The 20,032-nt window shown below is 46.5% G+C and overlaps 1 protein-coding gene across 1 annotated transcript; it reads right to left on the reverse strand.

The window, feature by feature from the left end:
* Positions 1-4,846: 4,846 nt before the first annotated feature.
* CENPT (centromere protein T) lies at positions 4,847-19,518 on the reverse strand. Its single transcript, XM_009864454.1, has 13 exons — positions 19,473-19,518; positions 18,820-18,913; positions 17,200-17,333; positions 16,398-16,431; positions 15,611-15,753; positions 14,735-15,151; positions 12,952-13,158; positions 10,113-10,304; positions 9,215-9,415; positions 7,720-7,849; positions 5,711-5,875; positions 5,439-5,543; positions 4,847-4,970 (listed from the first exon to the last, which is right to left on the reverse strand). Exons 1-13 carry the CDS (start codon positions 19,495-19,497, stop codon positions 4,847-4,849), a joined length of 1,971 nt encoding a protein of 656 aa, XP_009862756.1. The 5' UTR covers positions 19,498-19,518.
* Positions 19,519-20,032: the final 514 nt, after the last annotated feature.

Here is a 20,032-nt window from a genome sequence, read left to right on the forward strand (position 1 = left end):
GAAAGGGAATTCACCTCTGAGCCAAAGTGTGAAATTGCCCAGATTGGAAAAAAAACCTTAAGATCATTGAGTCCACTCATTAACCTAACGCTGATTTGGTTCTGCTGCTTACAGGAGCTACTTGTTTTCTGCAGGCAGGGAAGCGATCCAGTCTCCCCGAGTTCTTCCTTGGCTACCTCCAGAAGTACGGCAACGCCGCTGCCATGGAATGGTCTTACACCCTCTACGAGAACACGCGACTGTTGATCAAACCACGTCCTGAGCTCGTTCTACAACGCACTCACTGGGAATGTAGGAAACCCAGCGCCTCTAAGATCATCACATCCAACCACCCTTCTGTTCCCTGGGAAGCTGCACTTTCTCATGACAATAAAAGCAAACACTCAGAAGGGAGTCCTGTACGTTCCACTTGCAAGTTGTCCAACAAGAAGCCACTGTGGCACTTACTTAATTATTTGAAAATCCCTAAAAGCCGCTCAAGGTCAAAGTTGCTTTAGAAGCAAGCGTGGTCCTTTATGCAGTTTTGCTTCCCCCTTGAAGGGGAGCCAAGGTGCGGTCACCGACCTGCGGACCTTCCCTCTGTCACAGGTGGGTGAAGAACAGTATCATGGCCAGAAGCAGCTCATTTCCAACCCGCAGAAGTCGCTGGCTGCCTGCGACAGCCCCGGCAGCGGATTCCGGACCGGCGTGCAGTTCAGGCAAGAGGCCGACGGTTGCCCACCGGGCTCTGCCCACGCCTGGCACGCGTCAGACGTGGTGATACGCCGCTCCACGGTGCAGCTGGGAGATGAGGCTTTGCTCTCTTATCAATTCCTGCTTCCTGTTAACCTCAGCATTAGATTTGGAATAATGTGAATGCTGCAGGTTTTGAGTAGTGCAGCTGGGAAGATCCAGCCCATGGACTACCCACACGCTCTGGCAGCTCAAACCAGTGCCAGCCGTGCCGGCAGTCGATCCGTGCTGGCACCGGAGGGACGCACACACACACACACACACACACGAACACTTGTGTCTGTGTTCCCTGTCTCCGTACAGTGCGGCCCTGAGGGAAGCTTTTCCCCTGAAAAGGAAAGAGTCAATCCAAGAATTAGTTGACGCAAGTACAAGCTGGACGACGCTGACAGCCTCATCAACCACAGATCCTTATTCGAAGAAGTAAGCTGATGTTACTCGAGTTTTCCTTTTGATTCAGCTTAAGCTAGTTTAGGGATTAATCTAGTTTCTTTCACAGTAATTAGGTTTATCAGACTAACAAAGCTCTAACACCTGGAGGCCCTCTGCAGGCAACAGCCATGCAAGCTCCTGCCTTTTCCGTGACCCTTCTCCCACAGTCTTTTTATTTCCAATTTTAAATGGAAATTCCATTTCTAGACGAGACGAGCTATTTTAATTCACGTTGAGGGGGAAGCTCCCATCCAGAGCAGAACATGTGTTCAGTGCTAACACACCCGTAATCTCTTACGGGATGAGGAGGGGAACCCCGAACCCTTCGTGGCCAAGCTCAGGAGCCAGCATGTCAGGGAGCAGCAGGAGTATCTGGGACAGCTGAAGGACAAGCTGAGAGATTTAACCTAAGTCTGGAGGGAAGGGGCTGATGGGGAGAGTAGACAAGGATGCAGTAAATGCCAAAAATCTGGCTGGGCCCTGCTCCACAGAACACTGCACAGTGTCAGCTCCCAACCTGAAGGACTTGGATGGGGCAGGGAGCCAGTAGAGAAGGTTGGTTGTACCAGTGAGGCCCTTCAGCTCCTGAAGTCTCACGTCTTGACACTCCTCAGCTCTCCCAAAATAGCAGTAAAATCCTGCCCGTCCTCAGAGGTTGGTTCTGAGGAGCGGGGAGAGCGAACAGGACCGGCAGCTGCAGATATAAAGGGGTAAATCTGAGGAATAGCTCCACCAAAAAGTGAGAGGGAGTTACTGCAGAGGAAAAAAAAAAAAAAAGTCTGGTGCTGTGCACTGAGAACACCAAGAGGCCCATAAAGATAAATTCTGTCCGGCGTGGGCACAGAATTGACAAGGGGGAAACGCAGTTCTGTAACAAGGGGGAGGGGTCACAACACGCAGATAAGTAAATACTCTGACTGCCACAGCGTCACAGTGACCGAGTTGTTTCTGAACAGAGAGTAAGGAGGCTGCCAGGATTAAGAATAAAAGGACTGGTTCATCTCCAGGCTTGGATACCCACGCTGGAAGCCGGTTGCTGCACTAAATACTTCTTCCCTTGCACACAAATACACCCAGTAACGCAGAGCGGAGAGGACGGGCTAGCTGGAACTACCAGAAGCACTTTCAGCGTGAGCAGCAAAGCGCTCTCAAACCATTTTGCAGCCTCTGCAGAGTTGTTTCAGCTCTGCCAGGCTTACTGGTCCCCACCACGGCTCTGGGATGTTGGGCTCTTGGCTTGGTGACAAACCAGCCCCAGTAGCTGTTTCTAGAACCTGGGAAGCCGCCGTCAAACTCCAGGCTGCAAGGTGGCTGCTTTAGCCCTTGAACCCAGTGGTTCCTTGGCTCAGCAAAGGAAGGTTTCCAAGACACATTTGCAAAATAAGATGCCATCAGCACAGTCAGGGCGCACACAAAAGACAAGTTCAGGTTTGCTGTCCCCCAGGAGATTTTTACCTTGGTGTAGGATTAAGCAAATTCTAAGCTGGGAAAGCAAGGCAAGCTCAGAAATGCTGAAATCCGTCTCTCGCTTCAAGGAAGACACCATACAGGTTTGGGTAACTACCTTTCCAACCGCTGGCCTCAATTCTCCTTTTCTCTCTCCAGCACGTAGCCCTCTCCTGGGAGGGGAACGGGCGTTCTCGAAACAAAAGCCCTGTAGGAAAAGAGCTCTGCTATTGCCAAGTGGAGCAAACAAGACCCATTCTTTTTGTCACAACGTAGTTTGAAAAGTAGAAAAGAGGAAAGCTGAAATCACAGGTCACCTTCCTAAAAACCCCACCGTTTTTTTGCAACACCTGATTGCATCTGTAAACTGAAAAGGCTTAAGCACCACCCAAAGAGACAAAGCCTCTGGGATTTCTGCCTTGAATACAGAACATGGTGCTCAGCACCTTCAGCGCAAATCGCAAACTACCTGGAAAGAAACTGTAATAAGATGGAAACGGGAGATGCGTTGTCCAGCTAGAAACCAAACATCCTAAGTGGAGTGTTTCTGAAAGGAGGGGGTGTCACACGGCAAAATCCAATCTATCTTAAAAAAAGACGGGGAACTTAAAACACCAAGAAAGCGGTTGGCAGGTGAACACCAAATCTGCAAAGTTTGTCAAGAAAGCCCCTCATGGGGATGTAGAGAAAGCAGCTGGCTACGGAGAGCAGGAATCACTCGTTTTGCTTCACCCCGAGGACTTCAGGCCCCCCAAAAGTGTGAACCGTGTTGGCAGTACCCGTCTAACTGCAGCGAGCTGCCCCCCCTAGAGCAAACTGCTCCAGCTTGGAATTGCAAGTTAGAGGGGCATAGCGAGAAACAAAGACAAAACTAAAAAGACCTTCTCTCACCTCTCCTTCTTCCCAGGCTCAACTGTCTCCTCCCTGCTGAGGAGCGCGGGGGGGACGTGGAACGAGGAGCTTCAGTCAATCCGTAACTCTCTGCCACTCATTCCTCACATCTTCCCCCTCCACCTCAAACAATCACAGAATGATTTAGGTTGGAAGGGACCTCAAAGATCATCTCGTTCCAGGGCCCCTGCCACAGCAGGGACATCTCCCACTAGGTCAGGCTGCTCAAGGCTCCATCCAGCCTGGCCTGGAACACTTCCAGGGAGTGGGGTCCCTTCCCATGGAGGACCCCACAGGTCCTACAACAAACCTGCTGCTGCATGGACTCCTCTCTCCACAGGCTGCAGCTTCCTGTGGGGCATCTCCACCTGCCGTGCTGCGGGGTCCTCCAGGGGCCACAGGTCCTTATCTGCTCCACCGTGCTCCACCATGGGACAACCGGCCTCCCCGTGGTCTTCTCCGCAGGCTGCAGAGGAGTCTCTTCTCCAGCGTGTATCTTCAGTGGCCACAGGGTTGTTTCTCCTGTGTTTTTGTCCTTAACTCCTCCCTCCCGTAGCGGCTGCACAGCTTTTTTTACCTTTTTTTAAACATGTCATCGCAAAGATGCCACCCATGTCTCAGCTTTGGCCAGTGGCGGGTCCATTTTGGAGTTGGCTGGAACTGGTTCTGCAGGTTCCCCCCATTCCCTCCAAAAACCTTCCCTCATAAAGCTGATACCATTAACTCCCTCTGAGGCAATCTCTCCCAGTCTATCACATGCGCACCAGAAAACCTCATCTCTGCAACGGTCGTGCTTTAGTTACACATAAAAGTAACTATAAAGCGTATTTTCCCCATTTCCGTGACCAGCCGTGGTCACAGACGGATTATGATTTACTCGACACAGCAGACCAGACTTGCAAAGAGGGACAAGACCCAAGTTTGGAAGCTCTTGCTCTAGAGAAACGCAGAGCTGAAACGAGGACCGGCTTCTTGTTGGAAAGCAGTACACAACTTTGCTCCTTCGAGCACACAAACAGGTAGCAGGAAGAGCACCAACGCGGCTGAACGTCTGTTAAGAACGTTTTGAGCAGCAGCCTTCCAGCTCACCAGAATAAGCAGCACTCGCATCGTGCAGAATATACATTTTATTTATCAAAGCTGTACAAGTATCCCAAGGTAACATCAATTCAGGCTAACTGAAGCATCCAGCAGGCTGGCGCGAGAGCCGCGGCACAACCTGCATCGCTTCAAGAGAACATCGACCTTTTCTCAGCCCGCCAGTGGAAAACCCCCGCGCCGAGCTGTTAAATGAAACGACCCGCAGCTGGGGCCCACTCAGCCCGCCGCCACCCGAGGGGCACATTCATTTGCAGGGGATCACTTTGTTTCCACTCACAGCGACTGGAATCAGGAGCTTCCTGTACTCCAGCGGGAGGTAACGCTCTATCAGCACGTGCAGCGGCATCTTGTCTGTCACCAACCTTTGCCTTTGTTAAAGAAAACACAGAGTTGTTAGTGAAAAATGTTTCCACTCGAACTTCGTACCAAAGTTTTTCAAGTTTTCTTGCAGTGACATTCTTGATCGAGCCACTGATGACTTGATAAAATATAAGCTCGTTGACTTTTAAATTACAATCCACCTGCCATGAGGTACGTTTTACCACTTAAAGGAACTCACAGAACGTTGTAGCAGAAGCAACTAGCTCGTTACTCCGCAGATTGTTTTTACATTCCCAACTCAGAGGCAATTGGCATTTTCAAACTGTGAGGTTTCTAGTGCAACACTTCGCTCCCTGGCCTGGAAAATCAGTGTCTGCTAGTTTCATAAAAAATAAAATAGCATTTATTCATGCTTGCTTTGTATCACTCTTACAGTGGAAACCCTGCCAGTGCTCACCCAGGCAACAACAGGCTTACTACTACCAGCTCACAATAATTTACAATCCTCCCTTTACCTTCTCATGAGGATTTCCAGGTCAGCCATCTCCACTGTCTTCCTCCCCGCATGGTTGGTGTAAGCTTCCAGATCACTGCTCAGCTGCTTGAAGTATCTCTCGGAGCTGAAGGAGGATTGAGGAGGGAAAGGAAAAAAAACTTAAAAAAAAAAATAATCAGACTGTGGAGCGTGCAAAAGTGCGAAAGGCAAGCTCTTGTGGCCTGCTGGGGAGAACTGGAAAAAAAAAAGCCTAAAAAGGAGCAGGAAGGGGAGCAGTTTGTTGCTACTTACCATTTTGCAACAATTCTGAACGCATCTCTGGACACTGGCGTCTTTGCATAATGGCTGAATATCTTCTTTATCAAACTGCTTGCTATTTCAGGCTCAGAAGTCTTCTTCCGCGGTGCTCTCGAGCTCTTTGGAACCACCTTTGCCTGCGGTGGCCGCAGGGGAGACCTCTGGGGGAGGCTGCAAACCCCCACAGCACACGAACGAACACGAGGGAGAGGCAGAGAACACCAGGCTGAGTTTGGGCAGACGTGACGCTGAATTCAAAGGGGTAGGAACTACCTCGAGCTCCTCATTGTTTCTCCCTCCCAGTTCTTCAAAACCCACAGGTCACCTGCTGACAGGAGAGTGTCTGGTCTGCAGGGTAGATTTTACACTGCTATGAACATTTTATTTAGTGGTTTGTTTCTTTGTGGGGTTTTGGGGGGGGGGGGGTGGTTTTTTTGTTTGGTTGGTTGGGGTTTTTTTTGGTGGGTTCAGTTGGCTTTTTTTTGGTCTTAAAGACTGTAACTCCCCCAAGGAAATGACAACTGTCTTCCATTCCAAGAAAAAAAACCAAAAAAGTATTGCAACGTGACAAAGGGAAGTGAAATTCCCGGATTCACTCAGTAGCAAGTGGAAAACGACCAAAAAACCCCCAGAATCTCAGACTGACACATGCAAAACCCACAGAAGCAGCGTGTCAATCATTTGATTCTCTCTCCAGGCCACGGGCATGTTTTTCTGTCAGAACCTCAGGGGCAGGTAGAAGCCATGAGCCCCAGAGGTGTAGTACGTAGTGAACTAGGAAAAAAAAAACAAGTAAAAAAACCCTAACAGACATGATTTAAGTCACCTTGGTTGCTTTTTTTGTGCCTCACTTTATCCATTTGTGAAATATATGTGAATGTTTGGTTCACAGGACAGTATGGAACATCCCAGCACAAAATCCCAAAGCATATTTGCATTCATTCAGTTCTACTTCAGCAAAGACTCCTTTTTCTATTCCTATTCACCATTAGAGCAATCATCCAGCACCTTCTCTAAGCATCAATCCCCTCTGTTCACAGCAGTACAAGAATTGGGGTTTATTGTGTGTGGCTTCTATAAACAAAAATCTAGAGTCGGGGCTAGAAAATTCCTCCTGTTCCCTAGGACCCACAGAATCACACAGCTTCACCAAATTTCTAGTGAAGAGGAGGAAAATGTTAATTAATTTGGAGTAACGTGGGGGTCAGGTTCACTTTCTGCCTCTAGGCAAGCTTCTATGTTCAGCACACAGCAACAGGACATAGCTTTGGGCTCCTACAGCCAATCCAAATATGTCATTTCACCTATCGTAATTTCTAATTACGGAATCAGACAGAGTTGCCCAAATTGGAAAAGACCTTTAAGATCATGGAGTCCAACCATGAGCCCAACACTTACAAGTCCTTGACTGAGCCACATCCCTCAGCGCTGTGTCTACCCAACTCTTAAATCCCTCCAGGGACAGGGAGCCCACCCCTGCCCTGAGCAACCCCTTCCGATGTCTGAGAACCCTTTCAGTAAAAAAATTCTTCCTAATATCTAACCTAACCGTCCCCTGGTGCAACCTGAGGCCACTTCCTCTTGTCCTATCACTTGTTACTTCAGCAGATCGATCCCCACCTTGCTACAACCTCCTTTAAGGTAGTTGTAGAAAGGGCCTCTGCATCCCATACTGGGGTCTGGGGCTCCAGGGTAGAAAACTACCAGTTGAAAAACCAGGAAACGGTTTTGGCCTTCAGCACAAGAGAGTATTCTAAGAATGAACATTGGAAAGACTTGGAGGCATCAGATCTGCTCTGGGAGAAGACTGACCTTCACTGGATGAACTCATTCAATTGCTGAAGCAGTGAGTGATCTAAAGACTTCAGGACAGTTTGCTCCCGCGCTACAGCTGATAAAGCACAAAGCAAGCAACAAAGCTGGACTCGGTTCTCTCCTGCTGGAACTTACACCTCCTTGTCACATTTCTACGAGGCCGCTGCTGAAGGGGGCTTTCTGCTTACCTGGAGGCAGCAGGTTTTGCAGAATGTGGAGTTGTCAACTTGGTAGCAGCAGGTTTTGCAGAACGCGGAGTTGGCTGCAGCGGCTTGGGGGCTGCAGCACGGGCAAAAGGGGGGGGCTTCCTGGAATTCTCTAAGGAAAAAAAAAAAAAAAAGCCCTTGAGGAACTGAAGTCTATCTTTGGAGTTTCTGCAGTGGCAGACAGAAGCCCGGCCAGCTTCCCACACATCTGGTCTGGTGCCAGCAGAGAAGTCGTATTACAAGGGTCAGTCTGTGACCATCTCCCATACTCACAGTTTTCATAAATTCCCTCTAGCATGGGCTCAGCTTATAGTCAGCACCTCTCCTCTGGTGTGCTGGGAACTATCCCTATGAGCTTCCTCTAAGCTTAATCTAAACCCTCTAACTTTGCTCTCAAGCTTCTTCACTTCTTAAAAGGCAAGAGCCGGAAAGAAAACAGCAGTAACAGAAGTGAAATGGCGAGCACAGAGGTCAGAGAGGGCTGCTCCCCTGCTGGTTCCTTCACCAGCCCAGGGCAGCTCGAGAATCGAGCACGTCTGGTAACAGTGTCGGCTTTGCACCCCCCCACCAGGAGCCAGGACACCTGCCCCGTTGTAAAACATGGGCCCAGCTACTACAGGCCTCAGGTACTACTGAGAGTTAAAACTCTCCAACTCCAAGGGGCAGGAGTCTCTCTGAGAAAGCCAGGCTGGGTGAGCTGCCACTTCTCCTGAAGAAGCATTTCTGTGTGCTGGAAGGACAGGGGGCAGGATGCAGGGGAAGAGGCTCGTTACGCTGAGGCTTTCAGGATGACAAGAGCACAGAATTTTCTAGCTTTTCTTCCTCTCCTTGAGCGATCAGACCTGTAAGGTGCTGCTCTCGTTATTCCACCCTGTCAGCAGAGATCTCTCCATCTAGATCTTCTCGTCTCTTCATACAGCTGTTAGAGACAAGCACGTGGCACGCTGTTGTCGACACCCTAAGAACACCTACAGCTCTCCTCACGGCAAAAGCGTGTGACTGCCCTCTTCGTGCCTCCCACACCGCACAAATCCACGCTCTCGTTACAGCTGAATTCCCCCACGACACCCCAAATCCTGGCAACCAGATTCTTTTAGGGTGTCCTTAGTTCCGTTTTTTTTTATTTTGGGGTATATCATACTTGGAAAGGCTTTAAGACCAGTTCCAGAAGATGCCACTAAAACACACTCGGAGCGCTTTCAAACGTGGCCTTGATGGAAGAGGAGTTGGTCTGAGGTGGATGTTCTTTAAAAGCACCCTTGGGGCAACAGAGCAGACTGGAACAGCATCTGAAAAACTGTCTAGAAACAGACACCTCCTCTCACCTTTGTGGAAAGCCAGCGTGCTCTTTTGGTTAACTGGAAGGGAAATCTGCAACCTCACATACAAAATATAAGGTTCTGAATTAGGTTTCAGGATGAGGGTCCTGAAAAATTTCTTAAACTCCTTTCTGCTACTACTGTGATGGGTTTCTTACCTTCGCTCTCAGCGTCTTCAGCCTCATCCTCAGTAAGCTCCTCTGGACCATCCAATTCTACCATGATAGCCTGGTCTTCTAGTTCATCTGCTTGTTCCACGACTTCCATTAGTGGCTTCATCCCAGATTTTTCAGTGGTGGAAAGAGCAACAGAACGTCTGCCCAGACTTCCAGCTCTGGCTCCTCTGGCGCCTTCGCGTTCTAGATTTCCAAAGCAGGAAAAAAATACATCACAAACCAGTATCACAGCCCAAATTTCAAAGCACTCATACAAATAAAACCCAGCTTGCCATCCCTGACAATGTCGTCACCTATCACATTCCTATCCTCAAGGATTAGGGTTTCAATACACGATGCTGGGTGAGCTAAAGTGCCAACGAATCCTCCCCTTCTCCCCCTGCTACTCCTGGGCATGCAGAGGTAACAAAAAAAAAAATAGCACTTCATCATGTGGAGAAGTCCCTGAGAATCGAGTGAAATTTTTATCTGAGCTCTTGTTAAATTAATTTCCTTTAATAAGAACTTTTTCTCTCAGAAGGTGTCTTCCCAAAGCACATCAAACACAGAAGACCCGGCCATTCAGGTAAAGTAAACTTGGAGATCCTGATTTGCCAACGCACTCAGACGGTCTTTGATTTTTACAATCTTTGCCCGATTCTAGAAATTTCAATTAAGCTTTCCACAGTTACGTATTGCTAAGCAGTATGGCAAATATAATTTGGTTTTCTGCTTGAGCAGAACGCTTTCAGCTCAACGTGCCAACATCAGTTTGGTGTTTTCCCAGCATTTAAGCCAGATTCCAGAATGCCAAGAGAGTTAATAAGTCTCTCTCCCAGCACTGATAGCAATAAGACAGCTTAAGAGCTCTCTGCGTCAGAGCTTTAGAGGTTGTCCTCACCAGCTTCAGGAGAGCCTTGGTGTTCAACACCACCTTCTGCTATTCCCTTTTCTTCTGAAGAAGTCATTTCTGGTCCGACTCCAGCACCTTGTGCCCCACTTATCTCTGATTCTGCTGGTTCGGTCCGTTTCTTCTCCAAATGTTCAGAATATCTAGCACTCACACGATGCTCTGCAGCCAGAATAGGAAATTCTAGTGTCAGTCTTGCCCACCCAAAAAAACCCCCAATCTACCACCAGTAGTTTAACAACTGCTAAAGTTCCCTCCCGATAAGTAAACTCAGCAATAGCCACAAGCTCTAAATAAGGGCAACAGATGCACTTCCCTTCCAAGCACTTACAGCTGAAAAATGCAAATTTTTTCCTGTGTTTGCCCTACAGCCACCTAATTAGGGTGCATGTCAGATCCCAGCCAAGGAATTTCACTTATCCTTAAGCAGAGCTCCTCCAAATCTGCCACCTCCACATCTATCCTCGCTTTTGACAACTGGGTGAAAGCCCAAATTCTTTTCCTTCCAGCCTAACAACACCCAGAGCTCGTGCTCAGATTGTGCTCCCCGTTTCCTCAGTTCTTCCAAATAAACAATTTTGGAAGAGAGATATTGTACTATAGAAGTTGAGAGAGTCTAGCAGTGGTTTTAGCCATCTCGGCCAAGCCTCCAGCAGGCAGCACGAGTTGAAATAAATATAAAAACTTGAGCTGCTGAAGAGTAGTTAAGTATTCCTTTTCCCACTAAATCTACAGCCCACGTGGCTGTTACCACTGAGCTCAGAAACCCACACAGGTAATTATCTGGGGAAACCTTACTGGGAACTCTCATAGTACCGTCACTTGCTGAAGGGTTTAGAAATCTTGGCTGAGCCCAGAAGCTGTAAAAGTGGATTTTTCTCAGCTTCTCCAGCAACTGGGAGTTTTCACACTGAAAGGTACAAGTGCCAAGGTCCTGGGAGCCTCAAGCCCCAGCAGACGGGAAATTTGGCCAAAAAGTGATGCAAAAATCAGTAAGGCCATTCTCACCATGCAGAATATTGGGCTTCCTACACCAACACAGGGCAAAACCTTTCCTAAAATTAAGTGAAATATGAAATAGCTTTGTGGGGAGAAGACAAAAGCTCAGCTCTATGTTAAGACCACCTAAGGCAGACAGAAGCCAGCGAATCCCCACGCAACGGGATCCTCGCTGGGACGCAGGACCTTACCAGAGGAATATCTCACCCTGTTGACATGTTTAAGTCTGAATTTTTACTGATTTCTTTCCCTGTCACTAGCAGGGATCCCTCCTGCAGCGTGAAATAACCTGCCAGCTCTCAGTGCTGGTCGCTCCTCTCTAGTTTCTGCACAGACAGATTAAGGAGCTGCTCAATTTGTTCGCTGAATCACCTCCTCCACGCTGCTCAAGGCTTTTCTTTTAAAATTTCTTCTATTTCATTCTGACAGCAATTATATTTCTCTTTTTTTCTCCAGGCTGAGCACTTATCTTTAGTTATTCAATGTACAGAACCCGCTCCATATACTTGACTATCCTTAACGATAAAACTGGTTTTCTCTGCACCTTTTCCAGTTCTGTTAAACCTAGAGATGGAGAGGTTAGAACCGCACGCAGTATTCAAAAAGTGAGCATCACAATCGTTTCCACAGAGGCATTTTGTCATCTCTTCCTTCCGCAGTGATTTTTACATTCTATTTTCACAGTAATTTTTACATTTTATTTGCTTTTCTGACCAGCCCTCAAGCTTTGAGCTGGTGTTCACAGAACTGGAACAATTCTGAAGTGACTTTCATCAGTCTCAAGAGCCACATCCCATTTAAGCACCCAAATAAAACCAGAACAGGGAAAAAAAAAAAATAAAAATCACAAAAGGTTCCAGGACGTCAACCTTAAGCACAGGTAGATTTAGAAGTGTGGAATATCTGCTACTTTAACAAACTAGTCTAAAAGAACTGTTTAAAACCAGAGGCTGTATTACCACAATAATTTTGCTGATGGGTATGTGGGAGCAATTAATTATGGGCACTGCAAGTATTGTTCACAATTCTAGTACAAAATTGTTGGTGCTACAGACTGTTCAGCTTCCACGCTGCAACGGTCTTCTCTCATTTCCAGGCACTCTCGAAGGAACGAGAAAGACTTAAAAGTTCCTAAATTAGAGCCTGGAAAATAAAATTCAACAAAACACGGGCATTCGTGAGCGCACACAGCCAAAGCTTTAGGTAACACCTGCCACGCTCGGCATCTCTGCAGAGGTTTTACCCTCTTATTCCAAGGCAAAAGGATTTCAGAGAAAACTGAGCACGTGCTTGTGAAAACAGACAACTTGTACGACTTCCAGGAACGAGGAGGTATTAAGGCCCAACAAACTAGTGATAAGGTTTAGTACTTAAGAGAGGGCAACCTTCAAGCCCTTGCCTTAAGAGAAAAAGATGCTGGTTAGTACAGGAGAAAAGTAGTGACCAAGATGGCTCAAATTAATAGAGTAAAAAATAAATAAATAAAAATGGATACAGGCAGGAAGGCTGATTAGTCAGAGCTATCGCCTGCCAAGAAAGAGCTACTCATTTTTCGTACGGGCAGAGGAGCAGTACTACCGACCTGTCAAAAATCCAGGGATCTTGATTCCATTTGCAGTCACTGGGGACAAAGCAAACGCTGACAAGAAAGCCCACCAGCTAGAAAGCTCGTCTGGAAATGCTCAGCACCTCTGACGACTTGAACTAAAAATATCTCCAGCTTCCACCGCAAAACCAAGTCTTATTTTACTCCCCAAGCCACACGACAAATTCTGGGGGTTTATCAAATTAAAGCACTCCCTTCCCTTGCCACACTGAAAGCACCTCTTACCCTCTCTGAAAATCTCTTTCTGATCCACTTCGGTCACTGCATGAGCCACCTCTTCTTCTGCATCGCTTACTCTGAGGTCTTCAATTATATGGGACACGATTTCTCGCAAAGACACGCTGAAAGATCTCTTAGACTTTAGAGCGACTGGGGATGCCAAATATTTACTCGAACTTGCAGACGCCACAGAGGAGCTCCATCTATTAACAGCTAGAAATCGAGAGCGTTAATGCGCCCCCAGGATCGTTTCAAACTTTCTCTTGGCTGTCCTCGTTAGTAAAACGCCACAAGCAGAGAGGGAGGAACACGCAGGAAAATGCTCTTCCTTTACAGTGCAAACTCCTTAAACTGTTCCAGGTATCTTAGGAACTACTCGGAATACTCCTTGCAACTATTTTTTCAGCTCACACCGAGGAGTAACACTGGCATTACCTACCTTTGGTAAAACAGCACAACTACGGGACCATTAAATTTGGACCTTACAAACTCCAGTATCTTTACACTCTCACTCCCCCTCCTCTTCCTCTTATTTGATCCAGCCCCCTACTCCACATTATTTATCTGTTTCCTCTAGAAGTGCCTGCCACCAGATTCTCCAGAGCAACTAACCTTTTTTTTTTTTCCTGTTCTTCTCTTCCCTTGTCCTCTCAAAACGTCTTTCCCCACCAACACTCCCGCACACAATCCTCCAGAAGCAGAGCGCGGCACAGCAGCCCACCAGGCACTCATTAATCTCTACGTTTTTCCGTGGCAAGAACTCTTCTCTTGTCTTGAGCAGTACTGAACACACCCACCATTCTTTAAATAGCATTTCTGTGGCCCTTTTGACACAGGATGATTAAAAAATACCAAATGAAAAACATCAGCTGGCCATATTTCACAGAAAGTACAGGGAGTTTCAATTGAAGGACCAAGCAAAGATATTTACTAGAGCAGCTCCCGTCCTGGCTGGCTGCACCAGGGTCACTATGCAGAAATATTTTGGGGATACAACCGTGCCTTGAGGCCTGGTCTAAGCAGCCAGGACAAAGAACTCTGAGGAAAAAGGATGCAGAAGAGAGAAACCAGGAGCCAAGGGGAAAACTGGCAAGTGACAGGAGTTGCAAAGCATTTGTACAGAGTGATCAGGGAGGCGACTACCTCCGGCCAAGGGATTTTTAAGGCCCTGGATCAATTAGTTGTGACACATAAGTGACTTTACCAGGGTAGAGGTCTAGAGGAGCAACCTCTCAAGGCTCCTTCTAACTCTGTCTACAGCTTTATCTCCTTCTCTCATCATGTTTGTGACCAAATTCTGGTGTCCACTTCTGGACTCCTCGGTACAAGAGACGGATGGACAAACTGGAGAGAACCCAGCAAAGGGCCACCAGGACAACTAAGGGACTGGAGCATCTCTCCTCAGAGGAAAACACTGAAAGAGTTGGAACCAGTCAGCCTGGAGAAAAAGAAGCTCGAGTGAGTATCTGAAGGGGTGGTATAAAGCAAAAGGAGCCAGGCTCTTTTCAGTGGTGCTCAGTGCCAGGAGAAGAGGCAACAGGCGCAGTCTGGAATACCAGAAGCTCTGTTTAAACATAACGAACCCCTTTTTCACCATGATAACGACTGAGCACTGGAACAAGTCGCCCAGAGTTTGCAGACTCCATCCCTGGAGACATTGTCCTGAGCAACCTGTTCCAGCTGGCCCCACCTGAGCAGGGGAGCTGGAGACGATGACCTCCCTACCTCAACCCCTCTGTGATTTCAGGTAACACCTGCTAAGCTCTGAGTCCTAACCCACCATACTCACTGCCAACCACCGCCTCTTCTGAAAGAGGAAGCTGTTCCACCAGGTTATGCCGCTGGGAATGATCTTTCTTATTTTCTCGCTGGTTTGCAGGTGTTTTTGGAGATAAATGAGTCACATCAACACGCTCACCGTCAAGGATTAAGTCCTCAGAGTATCTTTGGGTCCCTCCCTCATCATTCATGCCTGCACTGGATACCAGGCCCACCAGCTGAGCTGCGTCAGAAGTCTTGCTTCCCTGTGGCGAAGTGTCTGAATCCAATAGCGGCGGTTCAGGAGCAGGCAGCTTATTTTCACTCTGTTCATCAAAGTGAGGCTGAGCAAAGAGCTCCGTGTTACTCAGCACGATTTCCGCGTCGCTCGCCAGCATGGCTGTTTGAATCCCAGATGCTGTTTGCGAATCCACAAGATAGTTCTGCGCTGTTCAGAGACAGTTATACAAAAAGTTTTACGCGAAAAACCATTCAAGCTCATATGGATGCACATTTACTACCAGGACTTGAGCAACTCAAAATTTAAAGTCATTCAACCAAATTTTATTCATCCTCCACAGATAAAATACTGAAGCTGTATCACCAGGCTTCAGTGCCCCGAACTTCCTCTACCAAACCATCTCACCAGTGCCCACAGTTATGAACGATATCTCAAACAATTCTGGTGGTACAAACCACCAAATTGGGTGCAACACGTATTTACGTGTATAGAATCAAAGCAGCTACAGATGTAGAGCCTCACTCAAGTCTTGCCTCCCAAATTACACTGGATTTCTACGAACGTGCTAGTAGCCCTTAAAGAGACCACATTTCAATAACTGCTTCTAAAAATCAGCTTATATAAGGCCCTTCCCTCTCAAAACAAAAGTAACAACGTTAAAGAAACCTTTTCTCTTCAGCATGTTCTGTTCCACTCCGCCTTCGAAAGCTTCAATATCAACAGCTTTGCGATTTTTCGGCTTCCGGAGCAAGCCTCTCTTTTCAACGGTGTCTGGTGGGAACAAGGAACCGAGAGACATGCGAAGAGATCTGCAAAAAGAGGCAGGAAGAAATCATTTTCCAAACGTGCACACTCCCCTTTTACCTTCAGATTACAGACACGGTGTCACTAACAGCAAGACAATTCACAAACCTCTCAGGTAGAAGGAATTTCCACCTCAAAAAAAACCAACTTGAAAATGATATGCCAGGCTACTCAAAACAAGCAGTTTGATTTCACGGCATCGCCTAACATCAGGATATGTATCGCAGAGATTAGGAAACGGACTGTTTTACAGCCTCCCATCTCGAGAAGGCTGCAACAGCACATCTGACAAAAGAAATCTGACAAAAGCTTCAGGGATTTTAAAAATTTTAAGTAAAAAAAAAAAAAGAAAAAATGTTTTGGAAGTATGAGAATGAAACAGAGAGAAATGATTCTAGTAAGTAAAAAGAGGGACGATAGTGACAATATAAACTAGACCAACATAAGCACAGAGAGGAGAGTGACAATTCCTGAAAATCTCAAGGTACCAATCCCATCACCAGAGCGGGAGATGACTGTGTTATTGCTAAAATAGGTCTTTATCCCAAAGCCAGGCATCTATACTGTTCTTCCCCACCAGAGAGGGGACCAATCAAGGCAGTTATAGTTAACGACAGACAGAAGTTAAGACAATTTAGTTTAAACTCACCGAGCCAAAGCAGTGCTGTCCAACGTTGACTGAGCTAGAAAAGGTCAGTGACACATTATTAGGTAGAAATTATACTGAGAAATTACCCTCTAACAAAACAGACTACGAGAACTTCCTCTTTCTAGAGCCAGGTACGCTACCACTCTCAAAAGTTACATTTTTGGTGAGAACAGTAGATGACGGGTTCACTTTAGGATTTCTTCTCCGCTTTTCAGAACTGCGTATTCAAATTCTAATAAGCAATTTCTGAAAAGGTAATAAAACTCTCATTTCAAAGAAAATTTAATAGGGCACATGCATGCTCTCACACTCAATAACATTAATCTTACCACGTTAATAGCAAGACGCCAGCCTAGGGGAGGTTTATGTTTAAAGGGGAGGCTTATTCCAACATAAAACATTTTTTCTTTTACAAAACTGCAATACCTTTTTCTCTCAAACAAGAACTTTGTAACTTTTGAAATATAATTGCAACAGAAAGTATGCAGCTTGTTCTATTTTCAAGTTTCTGGAATTTAGAAGGAAGCACTTTAAACCTCAAAGAGGACCAAACTGGAAAAATAGTTAAGAAGCTACATACAGTCAGGGCAGAACCTGGAATTTGGCTTGAAAAGGTTCATTTGAAATTTGACAGGAGGGGCTTTTACCTTCTCATCTAACCCCTTTGCACGAGACATGCAATCTTTCTTCTAAAGCCACAACAGCCCAGCTGAGAAGTTACCAAGACCTAAAGCGCAGCAGATGAAAATCAGCTGCCAGCAAACGCAACGCCGAACGCGGTAATTTCGGACTGCAGCCTCACCTTGGTTCTGGTGAAGTCGTCTGTCAGCTGCTCTCTCAAACTCAGAAATGCTGAATTTCTTCCTTTTCTTAGTCATGTGGAACGTGGTGATTGATGTCTCCTCAGGACCAAGGTCTGGCAGCTGCATTTCCACCCTGCGAACGCAAACCCAGCCTTTAACAAAGGACATTAAAAACTTGAGTGTATTTTCACAACGACGGGGGCCGACAAAGGGCAGACCAGAGTAACAGCTTGGATTTCCAACGAGCTCTGCAGCGCTTTTCGACCAGCACACGGGAACAATTAGGTTTGTCCATCATTGGAGCGTAAATAAAACAGCTCTCATCATGAAACAACATTAGGTACCACAAAGCCCACTGGCACACGGAGTAGACACAGAATATCCCAGGACATTATTACAGCAGGAACAGCAAGGATGTGAAATTTATGGGTCTTTTCCCTTTACAAAATACATTCTCTGCCAGTCTGAACTGCAGCTGAGTTTCGTTTCTCGTTAGGAGCACAATATAAGCTTAAGCATTAGAATTACCTGGTTTGTAACGGGAATCAAACATAAAGCAGCGGGGTAAAAAACATTGTATTCTGGGATAGATGGGAAAAAATGAGCACTACTACTACTAGAGCCACGGAAAGTGGGGCCTTCCCCAATTCAAGGACGTTCTTGTCAACCAAAGGCAGGTTGAGGGGAAGGAATTTCAACAAAAAGTCTGTATCTGTTTAAGCTCAACAGCTAGCTAACATATACAACAGCAAACCCTGCAATCGTCTTGTCTTTTCATTTAAGAAAGGCTGACGAGAAGCACAAAGATGCTGAAGAACTATAACCAAAAACAAGAAGGAACTAAAATATTGCTCCTCTATTTTGGAAATTAAAAAAGAAAGCGACAAAGAAGCTGTCACACTTCGAGAAAACTCAGATGTTTCTTCCTCTACTAAAAAAATCAGGAAGATGGAAGGTTGCTTAAGATTTTACACAACCTGCTTAAAGTTGATTATGGTCGATGCAAAAAGTTTAGCTAAAAAGACAAAACGAAAGAAAACGCATTATTTAGAACAGCCCATTTTGCAGGAAGCAAAAACACGCACGAGCATGGTGCCAAGACCGGTTAAATCAAATTAAGAGCTACCACTGCTGCTGGCCTGTCTCACACCAAAGCGGAAGTAAATGAATCACACTTCAGCCGCTCCAATTAACCGAGGCCCGTTAACTTACAATATGAAAAGGAAGCTAAACATGAATAAAAGCAGCTGAGCCTCAGGCAAATCTCCAAATCTCCCTGTGGGAAGGAAATTACCCCTCAGGGAGATCCAAGAACTTCTATTTCAGCATCTCTCTCGGATAGCTACAGAAAATAGGCTTCTGACAGTAGACTTATTGCGACCAGCGCTTCCACTGCAAAAAGAGATATTAAAAGTCTGCACTTCAGAAGGAAGACTAAACCCAAACCTGCAGTATTTCCTATTCAGTCCCTGCGATTCCTGCACAACTTTGAAAGCCGGAAATTGCAATTCTGATTACCGATAGAGAAACCCTGCTCCCCAATTCCGTCAGAGCAGCTGGACCTACGCCCAGCAGTGCAAAAATTAAAAGTAAAAATTAAAAAAAAAGAAGTTACTTACGTGTTGGAAATCCTCTTAGATGGGAGTTCTGATTGAGCTTCTTCCGCTTCTTCATGTTTAGATACGTGAGGTGCTAGAGGTGAAACTTGCGGTTCTGCCAAGACACCAAAAACTTTTTCTTTCCACAACTCAACCCAGCAAGAATGCCAAAATGCCCCAGAGGGTCAAATCTACACTATGTTTCGTAAACTACTTTTAGGAATGGGCTATAACAAAAAAAACGGTGAATACTATTTGGGTTCTACCTCTGGAAAGCTGACACATACAGCGACAACCAGCAGCAGGGGGTGTTCCACATACCACAGCAGAGCTGGATGCCGCTATAATTTACACACCATCCTCTATCGAAAGGCAGCACAAAGATTACTTGCTTTCTAACCAGGTTAAGACGAAAGATTTTCAGCGAAGAGGATTTTGAAGAACACGATTTCATCCGTGCAAGATCTGGTCTTTGAGACAGAGTTGTCTCACATGACCTCAGTCAGCTGCCGCTGCAGAAATCTCTTTTTTACATAAATCGGTCATACAAGGGTCTGGGCTTCTGTTCTGCACAGGAGGGTGTGAACAACAGGCTGCAAAGGAACACCTCCTGCCCTCAACTCCACCCAAACACGGTATTTCTGTTCTCTCCCTCCCTGGAAAAAGATACTTACGGGTCTGGATGATTCTCTTGAGCATATTCCGTGGCGTGTCATTGTCAAGATCACGCAACACAGCTGGTCTCCGCCCCACCAAGGTGATTCGGCCAGAATTCCTCTCCTTTCCCAAATCAGATATGGCCTAAAGAGAGAAATAACAGACACACAATTCAAAAAAAGTCCTATTTTCATCATTAATTTTAGCATCAAAAACATTCAGTATCTGCCTCCTAATAAAAATCTAAGCCAGACAACCAGAAACCCAAATTCCCCCAGAAGAAATCAAGCGCATTTGCTTTCTATCAAGGCTGGTGCTTCATTTTGGGGCAGAAAACAATTCACGAGGGGGTGCGGTTCCCGTGCACAGCCCTCACCGCAGGCCCCAGCCGGAGGGGCCCCTTCACCCCTCACCCCCAGCACCCCAAAAAGGGGAAACACAAGGAAAACACAGCCGAGGTGCAAGGCTGTAGCAACGCTGGCCGCTCAGTAAGCACGAAATTCAGGGGTTTCACCCATTTTCTGAAGGCGAAAAGGTCGAGCAAGGGAGTGTCTCTTCCCCCCCGCTGCTACTTGGG

The sequence above is a fragment of the Apaloderma vittatum genome, unplaced genomic scaffold (assembly GCF_000703405.1).
Source record: "Apaloderma vittatum isolate BGI_N311 unplaced genomic scaffold, ASM70340v1 scaffold9312, whole genome shotgun sequence".
NCBI lineage: Eukaryota > Metazoa > Chordata > Aves > Trogoniformes > Trogonidae > Apaloderma > Apaloderma vittatum.

Coding starts and splice junctions, on each gene's coding strand:
- CENPT (XM_009864454.1), bottom strand. CDS start 19,497: ATGCTCAAGAGAATCATCCAGACCC. Junction 5,876..7,719: donor GCAAAACCTGCTGCCTCCAG/GTAAGCAGAAAG, acceptor CCTCCCCCAGAG/GTCTCCCCTGCGGCCACCGC. Junction 4,971..5,438: donor CTGGAAATCCTCATGAGAAG/GTAAAGGGAGGA, acceptor TCTTTAACAAAG/GCAAAGGTTGGTGACAGACA.